The 14,333-nt window shown below is 32.1% G+C and overlaps 1 protein-coding gene and 2 pseudogenes across 9 annotated transcripts; all 3 read right to left on the bottom strand.

The window, feature by feature from the left end:
- Positions 1 to 331: 331 nt before the first annotated feature.
- Positions 332 to 2,352, bottom strand: LOC148198002 (putative inorganic phosphate transporter 1-3; annotated as a pseudogene). The gene is made up of 2 exons (XR_015786755.1): positions 2,297 to 2,352; positions 332 to 2,025 (listed from the first exon to the last, which is right to left on the bottom strand). The product of XR_015786755.1 is annotated as a putative inorganic phosphate transporter 1-3 (transcript).
- Positions 2,353 to 2,378: 26 nt separating this feature from the next.
- LOC124823258 (protein root UVB sensitive 2, chloroplastic-like) lies at positions 2,379 to 6,402 on the bottom strand. Of its 8 annotated transcripts, XM_088091570.1 has the most exons (11): positions 6,269 to 6,289; positions 6,081 to 6,173; positions 5,846 to 5,898; positions 5,655 to 5,743; positions 5,464 to 5,559; positions 5,183 to 5,223; positions 4,972 to 5,081; positions 4,776 to 4,890; positions 4,406 to 4,585; positions 3,229 to 3,351; positions 2,379 to 2,921 (listed from the first exon to the last, which is right to left on the bottom strand). In XM_088091570.1, exons 5-11 carry the CDS (start codon positions 5,552 to 5,554, stop codon positions 2,739 to 2,741), a joined length of 843 nt encoding a protein of 280 aa, XP_087947696.1. In that variant the 5' UTR covers positions 5,555 to 5,559; positions 5,655 to 5,743; positions 5,846 to 5,898; positions 6,081 to 6,173; positions 6,269 to 6,289; the 3' UTR covers positions 2,379 to 2,738. The 8 variants fall into 8 exon arrangements, with proteins under 8 accessions (XP_087947696.1, XP_047151388.1, XP_047151389.1 ...); XM_047295432.2 differs by lacking the exon at positions 5,846 to 5,898 and having other exon boundaries at positions 5,183 to 5,242; positions 5,475 to 5,559; positions 6,269 to 6,402; XM_047295433.2 differs by lacking the exon at positions 5,846 to 5,898 and having other exon boundaries at positions 4,776 to 4,873; positions 4,988 to 5,081; positions 5,183 to 5,242; positions 5,475 to 5,559; positions 6,269 to 6,402.
- Positions 6,403 to 12,099: 5,697 nt separating this feature from the next.
- On the bottom strand, positions 12,100 to 13,964 carry LOC148198001 (inorganic phosphate transporter 1-4 pseudogene; annotated as a pseudogene).
- Between the last annotated feature and the right edge of the window lie 369 nt (positions 13,965 to 14,333).

The raw sequence follows: 14,333 nt of genomic DNA, 5'->3' as shown, positions 1-14,333 counted from the left end.
TTAGCGAAAAATATTTATATATTAGCAAATTTTCTTTATTTAACCTTTTAATTTAAAAGGCTTTTACGATAATAATTACGCAAAAAAAGTACATTCAAAATTTAATAAATGTTTATTATTATAAAAGGCTTTCACAATAATACATAATAATACTAAATATTTATCAACGAATCTTTTAAAACTTTCATACTAACTAAACACAAATATATAATAAAAAAGATACCGAACTTTATTTCTAATCATAAAAGAGCAGAGTAATTGTTTGATAAAATAAGTGGCTACTTAAAAATTATAATTTGAGTAGTAATCTCATTATAAGAAAGTGGCAGAAAAAACAATAGTTAACGCTCATATTTTTAAATAATAAAATACAAATAAATATATTTTAAAATATTGGATGAAATATTACTGACCCACCATTAAATTCTAAATCTTAAACTTAATATTAAATCATACGTTTTTTTAAGAATTTGGTTAAAGTGCATTCTTTTTAAGTTTCTAAGATAAAACAATTAATTTTTGTAATAATAAATTTTATTTGATTTTTTTAGATTTATTTATAATATTTGGGCTTAAAGTGGTAATTTTTAAAAATAAAAATAACAAAATCCAAAAAAGTGTTTTGAGTTTAAAAAAAACATGTATATTCTTCTCCATTCCTTAAGTAAAATATGTTACATTTTAATGTACAATTATACGTATTTTTTTATCTTTGTTTTAAAATATAAACAATATAACCTTTAGATCTTCAGTGTAATTGGTTGGATACCTCCAGCCAAAACCATGAATGATATTGAGGAGGTTTACAAAATTGCAAGGGCTCAAACACTCGTTGCTCTGTGCAATACAGTTCCTGGCTACTGGTTCACCGTGGCTTTCATTGTCAGGTGAGAATGAAGAGGATGTTGGGACCGGTGAAGAATCATAACAATCACATCCTCGTAGCAACGAAACTGTTTCCTAGTAAAAATTAGGTACGGACAAAAATAACTAGTTTAGTTTAGAAAAAATAAATTTATTATATTTTTAGTGCAGTTAATTCACTGAGTTAGATTAATTGAGAATCAAATGATGCAATATCTCTAAAAGAACTATATTAGATTGATTTACGTGATCTTGGATTTAAATAAATAAAATAAATAAGTATTTAAAAATAAATAATTATTTTTAAATATTTATTTTTTTATTTATTTAAATATATATTCACACAAATCAATTTAATGTCATTTTTTTTAGAAACTGCATCATTTGATTCTCAACTAATCTTTAACTTAATCCATTAACTGCATTAAAAATATAATAAGTTCATTTTTTTTCTAAATTTAACTAGTTATTTTTGTCCGTCCCTAGTTTCTACTAGGAAACTGTTTCGTTGCTATGAGACGTGATTGTTCTGATTCTTCACCGGTCCCAACATCCTCTTCATTCTAAACCTGACAATGAAAGCCACCGTGAACCAGTAGCCAGGAACTGTACTGCAAAGAGCAATGAGTGTTTGAGCCCTTGCAATTTTGTAAACCTCCTCAATATCATTCATGGTTTTGGCTGGAGGTATCCAACAAGAATATTGTTTATATTTTAAAACAAAGATAAAAAAATACGTATAATTGTACATTAAAATGTAACATATTTTACTTAAAGAATGGAGAAGAATATACATGTTTTTTTTTTTACTCAAAACACTTTTTTGGATTTTGTTATTTTTATTTTTAAAAATGACCACTTTAAGCCCAAATATTATAAATAAATCTAAAAAAAATCAAATAAAATTTATTATTATAAAAATTAACTGTTTTATAATAATAATTAATCAAATTAATTGTTGCCTTCTCCATGTTCTTGGCTACTAGAGCAGTATAACGGGCAGTTTCTGGCATCTTCATCCGCCAGTAGTAAGTCAATGCCGCTGGGAATGCTCCGACCATCACAATTATCCTCCAAATGTAGTCTGCTTGTACGACTGTTGACCCGCCTGGATCAACCTCATATGCTTGTGATGCTGGACCATCACAAGGAGCGTCTTTTCTAAAGGGCACAGTACCCACAATGTTGGAAGTGATCAGGAACAGCTCAAACAAGTATTACAGATTAAGAGGAATGAAATCATGAGCATGAACGTAAAGCGAAGGAAAACACATGAAACGGATCTTAACTGTCACAAGAAAAAGAACTAAGGACTCGAGAGTAGAATGATAGTCCCGTGATGCATGCATGGAGTGACGCATTAGAAAGATGCATGACAATACGAAAAAAGAATGCAATTTTATATAATAATAATATTAGAGAATGGATGCACCTGCAGTGGAAGAAAGTGGTAGAGCGATAGAGAAAGAGAAAGATTTGAAGTACAATGAAAAGAGAGATGTGGGAAAAAAATGTAAAGAGAGCGAAAGTAATTTATAGGAAGAGAAGGAAGAAAACGTGACATAAAAGCAACACAATACAGTTTCTGAACCAACCTCTCTTACGTCTTTTAGGAGCCGTTAACATTGCGTAGCAGATGGTGCAACATAAAGTGTAAACATGAAAAGAGAATATTGGGAAGTGAGAAGAGCGTGTGAAAGGAGAAGACTTAATGCATCACATGGGGGTTCATGATTCTGCCTATCACTGATCCATATATAGGTATATTGACATCCTACATTGCTTAATGCACAAACTTCCACAGTTACCTTTTGGTGCTTGTAAATGATTTCTTTTTCTCATGGTTGCCATGTTGTTTGTCGTGGAAAAGTATTTTAGAAGTAAAAGTAGGGTTGGAAGTATAGGACTATATGGTTGTGACTGCAAAGCCTGGAAGGCCTAATGGCCTTGTGCACAGCCTTCCCCACTTTTACATTTCCCGTATCTTCTTTGAGTTGCAGATTAAACAGCAGATTTTCCCTATATCTTAGATCAGAAGGGCTTGATACAACTCCTGCCTGCATTGGAATTCATCAAACAGTCAATCAGAATTTCAATTTTTTTTTTCTTTTTACACATAATGGACGGGAAATTATGAGAGACGGATTCAGTGACTTTTTCCCGGAAAAAGTCATGTAAATATAGTTAATTTTCATGTGTTGAATGACCAATTTCAATTTTCCAAAAAAAAAAAAATACAAAAGAAACTAGTTAAAAATTGAACAAAGTTAACTAAAGTTGCATGATTTTTCCCGGAAAAGAAAAGTCACTGTATCCGTTCCCGAAATCATGAGTTTTCATTTACTTCAACACTTAAAACTAAACCTTGAGAAAATCATCCACCACCATTGCAGTTCTTCGTGGATTCAAGGTATTGATAGGAGTTGCTCTCATTTCTTCAGACACGCTGTATAAATGTATAATTGAAAGGAGAGGACCCGCAACCAACTGACAAAAATAGTCTCAAAATTTCATCAGCTGGAATGATCAGACTTCAATACAAGTATAATTATCATTAAGATATGCAACATGATCAATTATATCTCTATAAAGTGAACTAGGAAACAAATACTCGTTTCCTTTTACATTCTGAGCAATGATCCTGAGTGCAATAAATACGACCAATGATTGAAAGGATGGTGGATCCACAAACAACTGACCGAAAAAGTTTCATAATCCACAGTTCGGAATTATAAATAAAACGAATACTTGCATCTAGAAAATGTTTCCTTTAATATTTTGAGTAATGGTTCTAATTGCAAATAAAGAATACATATACACCCTACATGCCCATGACCTCATCAACATTTGATTCCAATCTAGCCTTCTACTGTAACTTTTGGTTTAAATTGCACACGTTAAATTTTCATCACTAGCCATTACTATTTATTCTCTAACTTCTGGTTAAAAATTACATATTAACCTTAGCAATTTAACAAAACAATTTTCAATCTACCTCTCTATTGAAGTTCTGGTTTATTTTGCAGGTTATCCCTAAAAGAAAAAGAAAATTAACCTTTGGGGGTTGATGAACGTTAAATTGCTATTTAGCACAATTTATCCTAATAATTTTGACAGCGCCTAAGAATTATAAACCGAGTAGTACCAACTTGCATTGTTAAGAAGATTAAATGAAGACTTAGCCTTCCCTTGGTGCCAGCTGGAATATAATCAAGAAGCTTAATCTTGAGTTCTTTCGGAAGCTCAGTCCAACTTCATGGAAGATCTCTCCTAAAAGTGAATTAATTATGTTCCCCCCTACCCATTTCTATATAAATTAAAATACATTTTATGGGGGGAACGGGTGTTGAAATGGCATGTAATATTGTGATCAACTTCAAAAATTTTCACATAATGTTTATATATTTCAATTCTCAAGCCTTTCAGTAATAACCACGTCCAAGAACATCATCACATACCTTGTTAGCGCAAGCTAATTGCAAGAGTCAGAATCCACAGTTAATAGAACACCGAGGCCCAACAAAGAATAAAAGCTCTATACCTTTCCCTGCATTGATCCGCAGATAGTAGATGCTAATTGAATTCCAACTCCAATTCCTATAACACTAAAGAGAGTTGAGAAAGCCTCCCCTTTAGCAAATAGGTCGCTGAGATTTCCTTCTTTAGCAAATGAAGAATATATGGGCAACCTTGTTGCTCTTGCTGCAACAACTGCTATCCCCTGTTGACTCCACAATAACAGAAAGAGAAGTAAGTTGCCTAAAATAAATGATACTTTCACTCAAAATCCAGAACAGGATGCTAAAATCCCCAAACATGACAAACATAGGGTTGAATGAGCCATTAGATATGAGCCAACTTTATATTGCAAACTCTACCGAAATATTTAATTATTTTTGAAGAACTTAAACCTTTGCAAAATTTCCTAAGCCTGCCACTTCAAGAAAAAGATGTGGGCATAATGGAGAAAGAACTTCTAAGCCAATGCCTATATCATAGAGAACATCAGCTGCAGAAAGTATAAAGCTAATTGTCAGACAACTTGAGAACTTAGCAATTAAGAGCTAACATGATATATCAATGAGAGAAGGCGGTGAAGAAAAGCACCAGCCCACATGCAAACCTAGCAGTCTCCAACGTTTAGGCTCAGAATCCATTCTAGCACCCCAATTGCTACAGATCACCTTCCCCACATGTTGCATTCCATCCTTCAAAATCTGGACATAAGCCAGAGAAAACATCCAGTTCATACATAAAACACATTCCATGGTGACTGCTGATTTGAGAAATTGTCAATTTGAAATTAATATCACATTACCCAACTAACAGCTGTCGCTTGTGCAGGAGTGGGCCGCAACCCTGCAGCAAATAGTAAGGACTGCAGAAGAATAAGCATAGAGACCAAGGATATCCACTTAATTATTTCATGATAATCAATTCATGAAAAAGATTACGTAATACATAATTACAATCAACAAATATTACTAAGTATGAACAAAGGGTACTCTATATCTCAGTTGCCAAGAAAGCAAGTTTGATTTTCCAATGTCAAAGAAAGGAACATTTTCCATTACATCCTTTATGAGTGTTTCATGTTACCGGAAGAAGACCTGAGTTGATAGCACCGATAGCGCTGCCCTGGTAACATGTTGCAGGGCTCGAAACTGTGTGTATCTAAGGTAGCCTTCATTCACACTGGAAGAGAAACACAAAAAAACACTATCACTGAACAAGCTTTCCTAGTTTCTACACCATAAACCATAACATATTTTTAGGAAAAATAAATAAACCTGTATGGATATCCCGAGGGATAAAATTTATTCATGAAAGCTCCAACCACCCTTTGGTAGAAGGGCCTGGAATCACCAACAATCACAACCTACAAAGAAACTAAAAACACTTGTTAGGGTGAAGAAAGCCACACAAACACTTTGAAATTCAAACACAAATAATTTTAGAACACGACCCATACTTTGCTTACCCACACAAACACACGATATCATATCACAAATTTGAGTTTTAAGAGTCAAACAGCTGACATAACAGGAAGAAATCAACACCATTTTCAGTTGTGTTAACATCAAATTATAAATTTCAGCTTCTGAAGTGAGTTGACGTTGACCAAATTCCTAGCATACAAGTCATGAGGGTTTTGAAAATAACATGTTTGTTAGATACGGAGAGTAAAAAAAAAGAGACATTGAAGAGTGACATACGGAGAGTCGACCATCGGGCTCAAACTGGTGTTGGCGACAAACAGAGTCCGAGGTTTCGAACCACAACAGGGAGGCTTTACCCTCTTTCTTCTCCTGTGTTTTCAATAATTAATTTGAAGTTTGAACCCACATAAATAAGCCACATAATAACGAACGAAAAGAGAGAGAATGGGTGCAGAACAGAACACCATATCCATGGAGAATTAACGAATTGCTTCGCCGGCTACCCCAAAAAGCCTCCGCTACGCTATTTCCAGAGCTTAATTTTCCATCGGCGTTTTAATTACTAAATGTTGTGTTTACGACAGAGTAAAGGGTCATGTTTAACTATAATAATCACTCACCAAAATGTTTAGCCATAATTAAGTAAGTTTATCAATTTTTGATTTTGATTATTTCAAAAATCATATCCAATTATTGCTTCTAATTGACTGATAATGTAATTTTTTTCATTTCTGGTACTAGCTAGAATGTTTATTTCTATGAAATTAAAACATAGAAAATTAATCCTTTTAATTGTATAACCATATTTTAGATTTATAATCAAAACTCCAATTTCAATTTAAATATGGGAGTTCTAACTTAAAAAAAGATTATTATTTTGTGAATGACAACTTAAGAACAAAATGTTTTACTCAATAAGGATAAATTCTACCCATTTTTGCGTGTATTAGAAAATAAATTACTACTGCGACACTTTTAGCGAAAAATATTTATATGTTAGCAAATTTTATTTATTTAACCTTTTAATTTAAAAAGCTTTTACGATAATAATTACGCACAAAGTACATTCAAAATTTAATAAATGTTTATCATTATAAAAGGCTTTCACAATAATACATAATAATACTAAATATTTATCAACGAATCTTTTAAAACTTGCATACTAACTAAACACAAATATATAATAAAAAAGATACTGAACTTTATTTCTAATCATAAAAGAACAGAGTAATTGTTTGATAAAAATAAGTGACTACTTAAAAATTATAATTTGAGTAGTAATCTCATTATAAGAAAGTGGCAGAAAAAACCATAGTTAACGCTCATATTTTTAAATAATAAAATACAAATAAATATATTTTAAGATATTGGATGAAATACCGATTCTAAATCTTAAACTCAATATTAAATCATACATTTTTTTAAGAATTTGGTTAAAGTGCATTCTTTTTAAGTTTCTAAGATAAAACAATTAATTTTTATAATAATAAATTTTATTTGATTTCTTTAGATTTATTTATAATATTTGGGCTTAAAGTGGTCATTTTTAAAAGTAAAAATAAAAAAAAAAAAACCCAAAAGACGTGTTTTGAGTAAAAAAACATGTATATTCTTATGCATTCTTTAAGTGAAATATGTTACATTTTATGTACAATTATAAGTATTTTTTTTTATTCTTGTTTTAAAATATAAAAAATATAATCTTTAGATCTTCTACCTATTTGGTAGTGATTATTTGATATAATTTTTGTCCAAATTTATTGTAGGAACTTAAAGATTTGTATTTTAGAATTAATAGTGTATTTTAAATAATAAGAGTATATGTTGATTAGTGATTATAACGGTGTGTCCTGAACATTTGTGTTGTTTATAGGGACATTTACGACTTCTTGTGTGTCTAAAGGTGTTTTTGAGGGTTATAGAATTGTTTGGTCATCTTTCATGTAAGAGAAACTAATTACCTTATTTGAAAATTATAGATGCTTTGAAAATTTTAGTTTGCATATGATTGGTTGGCACGAAATTGGTTGAACTGTTGATATTGGTGCTTAAGCTGTTGAAAATCTATTTGTGTTAAATGTTTATGTGTTAATTGCATTGTTTGAATTGGTGTTGCATTGAGGAACTTAGGATTTGATCATTTGAGCAAGTTGGTATGTATCCTGACATTGAAAGTTGTTTTTGACCAAGGTATTAAGTAAGGAATACCAATTTGACCATTTTGAATAGGTCTCTTCTTCCCTAAATCATAGTTTTAAGTATGTTGATTTCTGGTGTGACATTAATCGATAACAAGCTAACGTTGAGTGTTAGTTCCTTGTGCAAGTGCGAGAGCATTTTAGCTCCAGAGTCTTGAATGTGCAAAAATACGAAGGCTTTGGCGTCAACCATTTTTCACGATTTGGAACAATTTAATTTTGGGTCGTTGAGTTGCAAAAGGGTGTCACTAAGCGTGACATTTTGCAAGAAGAATGATGTTGAGTGCCATGACTGTCATTGAGTCTTGTCTTTTGCAAAAGATTTAGCGTTGAGCGTTATGACTGTTACTAAGTGTTATCTTTTGCAGGGTCTAGAACTAAGCACCACTTTTGAGCGTTAGTGTATATGTTGATATTTTCTTATGTTTTGGTTTGTTTGAGATGAATTACTATAGATATGAGATATATTTAAAATGTATTATGAATTGATAACATGGTTGTGAGTATGTATGGTGAATTTTGTGAAAGGAATTTCAAGGAGAAGTTTTTGATAGTTATTTTAATAGTGTATGTATTGATGTATGTATTGATGTATGTATTACGTATTAGTAGTTATCCTATTATTCTAACAACTATCCAATCTCAGGTAGAGAAGGATGAGGTACATGGTGAGAGGAGTAGGAGGTTCTAGTTTAGGGGCTTTACCTTAACCAAAGACGTTAATGGACTAGTCTTATGTGTGAAAGGGTGAAATTCATTCATAATGGCTATATAGAGCAGTAAAAGTCACCACAAGTGCATAACTCATTAGAGTCTGATATCGATACATGTATTCAAATGGTTGATTCTAGTAAGAATGATTACATGTGTTAGGAATTGTTGATATGAATGTTTATATGTATTAATATCTTTATACATGTTGTGTGATTGTTTTTTTTGGTACATTAGCTTACCATTTCTACTTTGTATGTTTATTTGTGATTTTTCTTGTTTGTAATGATCACCTTAATGATATAAATATAGAAAGATATTCTCGTAAATCCAGTGCAGGATTAGAGTGGTACTAAAGTATAAAGTTAAGATGTTTCATCCCTGTTTATGTTCGTTTCTTGAAAAACTTTATTATGTTTTTTACTCAGTGTAATAATATCTTTTAAGTGTATAAGACTCTTATTTATATATATTTAGTTTCACATAGGCCCATGATGGGTGTTAATTGTTTTGGCAAAAACTAAGTACCTTTTACTGAAAACAAAAAATATCAAGAACTTTCTTAACCCAAATAATGCTTAAACCAAAATAGTTTCGTTGCTTGACGGTGAGAGTTAATATTTTATTTATAGGTAAAATGCTTTCAAATTGTTTTTATTCTCCAAGAATATGAGAATATTTCAGTTACAACGATACAAACTAAAAAATTGCAAAAGATAACTACAAGAACACAAGTATAATAACCAAAAATATTTTACAAGAAATTATAGGTTGGCTTTAGATCGGTAGCTCATGATTCTGCCCATCACTGATCCGTAAGTAGATCCATATATAGGTATATTGATGATCTTACATTGCTTCATGGCACAAACTTCCACAGTTTACGTAGGGATGTCAGCTTAGCCCATGATTAATCTTAAATAAAGTTTATCGTTTTGATTGGATTATGAAATTAGTTGTTACCTTTTGGTGCGTGTAAGCTTTTATGATTTCTTTTTCTCATGACAGCCATGTTGTTTGGCGTGGAAAAATATTTTAGGAGTAAAAGTATGGTTGAAAGTATATGACTTTATGCATGAATGGTTGTGACTAACTACAAAGGCATCTTTTGTGGCACTTGCAATGCTCATCCCATAAAGGCCTAATTCTACCTTCCTTTCCACCTAACTTGGATGCTCCATATGGGATTTTGATCAAACATCTTCTATTTCATTTTTCCACTTGATTCTCTCTGTCTCTAATGCCAACTTCCCAAATTAGTTCCCCCAAAACACATGCATTCAACATTCTTATTAGATTACTTTCTTCATAAACATATTTAAAGCAAATATAAAATCAAAGTTTAAATGAAATATATTTTTCGTCTTCAAATTATATTAAAAAATTACATATATGCTTATTTCGTTCTTACCATTTATAAAAGTCATATAAAATGTAACAAACGATACATGAAAGAGTAGAACTCTGCGGTGATTATAAGTTTTATACATGGTTTGTCAAGGAAAAATGTTTTACATGATTTTTATAAGGTATAGGGAAAATATTTATATATTTAATTTGTAAAATATAATATAATTATTGAAAATAATTTTGGGATGAAAAACATATATTTGTCTAATATTTTTTATTCTTTTGCAAATGTTTGTACAAATATATCTATATGAGAGAATCTTAAAAATTAAAGGTTACAACATTGGTAAACGTTTTCTAGATTCCTTCTTTGGTTTGATTTCAACATAATAGAGTGTTCTTTTTGACAATATTCTCTTTAGGAAATGGAAGTCGTGTTCATCATTTGTAAATGTATATGGAAAACTTTAAGTATACTTTTTTGTTTGGTAAATTTGTCATTGAAAAAAATGGCAACTAATAATTTTGGGCGTTTCATGTTATAACATCGTTTTCTCGGGGTGTTTGTAAAAGTTGTTTAGAAATATTATTTTGGTGAACGTATTCTTTAGGTTATAGTAATTTCAGAAAAGAAAAAATTAAGCTGAAATAATAAAATTTAGGAAAGGGTGAAACTCATTCATAATGACTATATAGAGCAGTAAAGGTCACTACAAGTGCATAACTCACTAGGGTCTGATATCGATACATGTACTCAAATGGTTGATTCTAGTAAGAATGATTACATGTGTTAGGAATTGTTGATATGAATGTTTATATGTATTAATATCTTTATACATGTTGTGTGATTGTTTTTTTTTGGTACATTAGCTTATCATTTCTACTTTGTATGTTTATTTGTAATTTTTCTTGTTTGTAATGATCACCTTAATGGTATAAACATAGAAAGATATTATCGTAAATCCAGTACAGGATTATCATCCTTGTTTACGTTCGTTTCTTGAAAAACTTTATTATGTTTTTTACTCATTGTAATAATATGGGTTAAATATGTTTTTGATCCCTTAACTTTTTAGTGAAAATTGAAATTAGTCCCTCTTCAAAACTTTGACCTAATTTAGTCCCCAAACTTTAAAAATATGTGAATTTAGTCCTTTTAACTAAATTTTGTTAGGTTTGTTTGATGTTTCAAGTGCGTTTCATGATAGCATTTGAGTTGTTTATACCAATTGACACATTTTTCCTTCAATGTTAACTTAGAAATGCGTTTGAAACATCAAATAAAGTTAACAAAATTTGGTTAAAAGGACTAAATTCACACATTTCTAAAGTTTGAGAACTAAATTAGTACAAACTTTTGTAGAGGGACTAATTCTAATTTTCACTAAAAGTTAAGGAATAAAAAACATATTTAACCCTAATAATATCTTTTAAGTGTATAAGACTCTTATATATATATATATATATATATATATATATATATATATATATATATATATATATATATATATATATATATATATATATTTATGTTATTATGTTTGAGACAATAACATATTTTCAGTTACATATTCTTTAATATTAAATATATTAAATATATAATATTTTTTTAATAATTTTATACTGTTAGAATGAAATGTGAAATTATTATTTTGACAATAATATAAAATTTTAGTTTTTTTATCATTAAAAGTTTAGTCTTCTACTCATGTTTATTTTACATCCCCAGAAAAAGTTAGTTTTCTTTTTGTTATTTGCTATTTCTTTCTTTTTCCTACTTCTATTTCCTACTCACATTGAAAAATAAATAATCTTTTTCTGTATTCACATAAGCACCTAGGAAACGGGGCACTGTTCAGAATTTCAGACGATAAGATCCTTATATTATTTATATTCGTACAGTCATCACGGACTTTTATTCAACCGTAGTCTGTTTTTTTAAAGATTTCAATTATAGACATGCCTCGTGTAATGCCATCGTTGTCGTTAGAGTTAAGTGAAATTGAAAATAAAGATGACATGCAGAACATAGCCGGTCTGTGAAACTAGTTATTGAAAGTTCTATACACCAATATGATTATACATCAAATGGAACTCAAGTTTGCCAATATTCTTAAACGAGATAGCCCTAGTTCTTCCTACATGATGTCCAAGCAAAATTTAACAGAAATATTGGTGATGGGCAAGGAAAGCCTGTGCTTTCCAAGTGTAATTGAAGCCACTACTTTATTGTAACAACAACATTATAGACGAAGTTATCCTAAACATACGGAACAGTTTTGTTGTTGTTGTTGTGAGAATGTGATTGTTCTGATTCTTCACCGGTCCCAACATCCTCTTCATTCTCACCTGACATCTCCTCCAACGACCTTCCCTTTGCCTCAGGAACCAAGAAAGTGCAGAAGAAGCCAAGAACGTTAACTACACCTAAGACTATAAGTGAATTCTTTACACCAATACCTGCAGGGTACCCTGCATCAGCTTTGCTTTTGTCCTTGTTTTGTGCCAAGTACAAGAATCCAAAGGAACCAACTATAGCCCCAAGCTTTCCAGATGCTGATGAAATTCCATGACAAGTACTTCGGAATCTAGCAGGGAAAATCTCTGCTGGCACCACAAAAGTGGTAGCATTGGGCCCAAAGTTTGCAAAGAAAAAGGTCAATGAATACATCACCACAAATCCTATCCGGTTATCCTTATGAGTCCAGTGGTCATATGGGATGGCAAGAGCAAACATGAAGACAGTCATGAAGAAGAAGCCCATCAATTGGATAGCAAATCTTCCTATCCTGTCAATGAAAGCCACCGTGAACCAGTAGCCAGGAACTGTACTGCACAGAGCAATGAGTGTTTGAGCCCTTGCAATTTTGTAAACCTCCTCAATAGCATTCATGGTTTTGGCTGGAGGTATCCAACCAATTGCACTGAAGATGTCCTTCTGGAAAAGATTTTGACTGTAAAATGCAATATCAAGTAAGAACCAAGTGCTTGATGTACCAAGCAGATGCAGTCCATGACGAGTGAGGAACTCCTTTGAGAACAAGCCATATGGCTTGGGCTTTGCCGGATCTTCACTCTGTGGTTCAGCTTGAATCTCAACCTGCAGAACCTTAGACATATCTGCTGCTGCCTGCTTCATGTTCTTGGCTACTAGAGCAGTATAACGGGCAGTTTCCGGCATCTTCATCCGCCAGTAGTAAGTCAATGCCGCTGGGAGTGCTCCGACCATCACAATTATCCTCCAAATGTAGTCTGCTTGTACGACTGTTGACCCGGCTGGATCAACCTCATATGCTGGAGCAGTATACCTGCTATTGAATGCAGCTGAAACTATAATTGCAAATATACCACCTGCCAAAATGCCAAAACCCTGCATGGCAAACACTGCAGCAATGAAGGCCCCGCGAGTCTTCTTGTTAGAATACTCAGACATTATGGTAGCAGAAAGTGGATAGTCTCCACCAATGCCAAATCCAAGCCAGAACCGGAAGAAACAGAGAGTTGCCATTACAGATTTTGCACTATGACCGAATGAAAGGCCGGAACCGACGGAACATATCACCATCATCATCAGAGTCATGCCATACACTCTTTTCCTTCCCATCTTATCACCAAGCCAACCAAAGAAAAGCTGACCTGAAAGTGTTCCACAGAAAGCCACACCATTTACTGCAGCTGCAACATTGGGAGGCAATGTACCGGGCTTTGATGCACCGTCAACATGGTAATATATGCGGCCAAGCAACTTTGTTACAAGGGATATGCAGAATAGATCATATGCATCGGTGAAGAAACCCATTCCAGCGATGACGATTGCTGTGAAATGATACCATTGCGTTTTTGCAACATCAAGCGCATTTAGTACCTGAATTTGCTCCTTTGCCATGACTTTTCAAGCCAAAATTACAAGGCTATTTCTGTATCTCTTTATCAAAAGCTTTCCTTCTCTGCAGAAGTGGAAACAAGAGTCAGACTTGATCATCTGTGAGATCATATTGATTAAATAAAAGAACTAAGAATTCGGTCGATTTGAAGAAGTTATCACATGAAATCAACCAAAAGACGTACAGTCACATAAAATCGGGTTAATTTTTAAATCATCATAACAATCAATTTTCAGACTCCCAGATAAGAAGCGGTGAAAAAATAAGAACAAAGCATATCAAGCGGATTAAACCAATTAACCCATGCAAATAATCGAATCTCATTTGAGAAATTTTCACATTGAATGAAGCCATACATGCACAAGGAGCGTCTTTTCTAAAGGGCA

Source organism: Vigna umbellata, chromosome 5 (assembly GCF_029865625.1).
Source record: "Vigna umbellata cultivar VRB3 chromosome 5, Vumbellata_1.0, whole genome shotgun sequence".
NCBI lineage: Eukaryota > Viridiplantae > Streptophyta > Magnoliopsida > Fabales > Fabaceae > Vigna > Vigna umbellata.
Note: the sequence above shows the minus strand (reverse complement) of the source record. Positions and strands in the feature narration are given on the sequence as shown.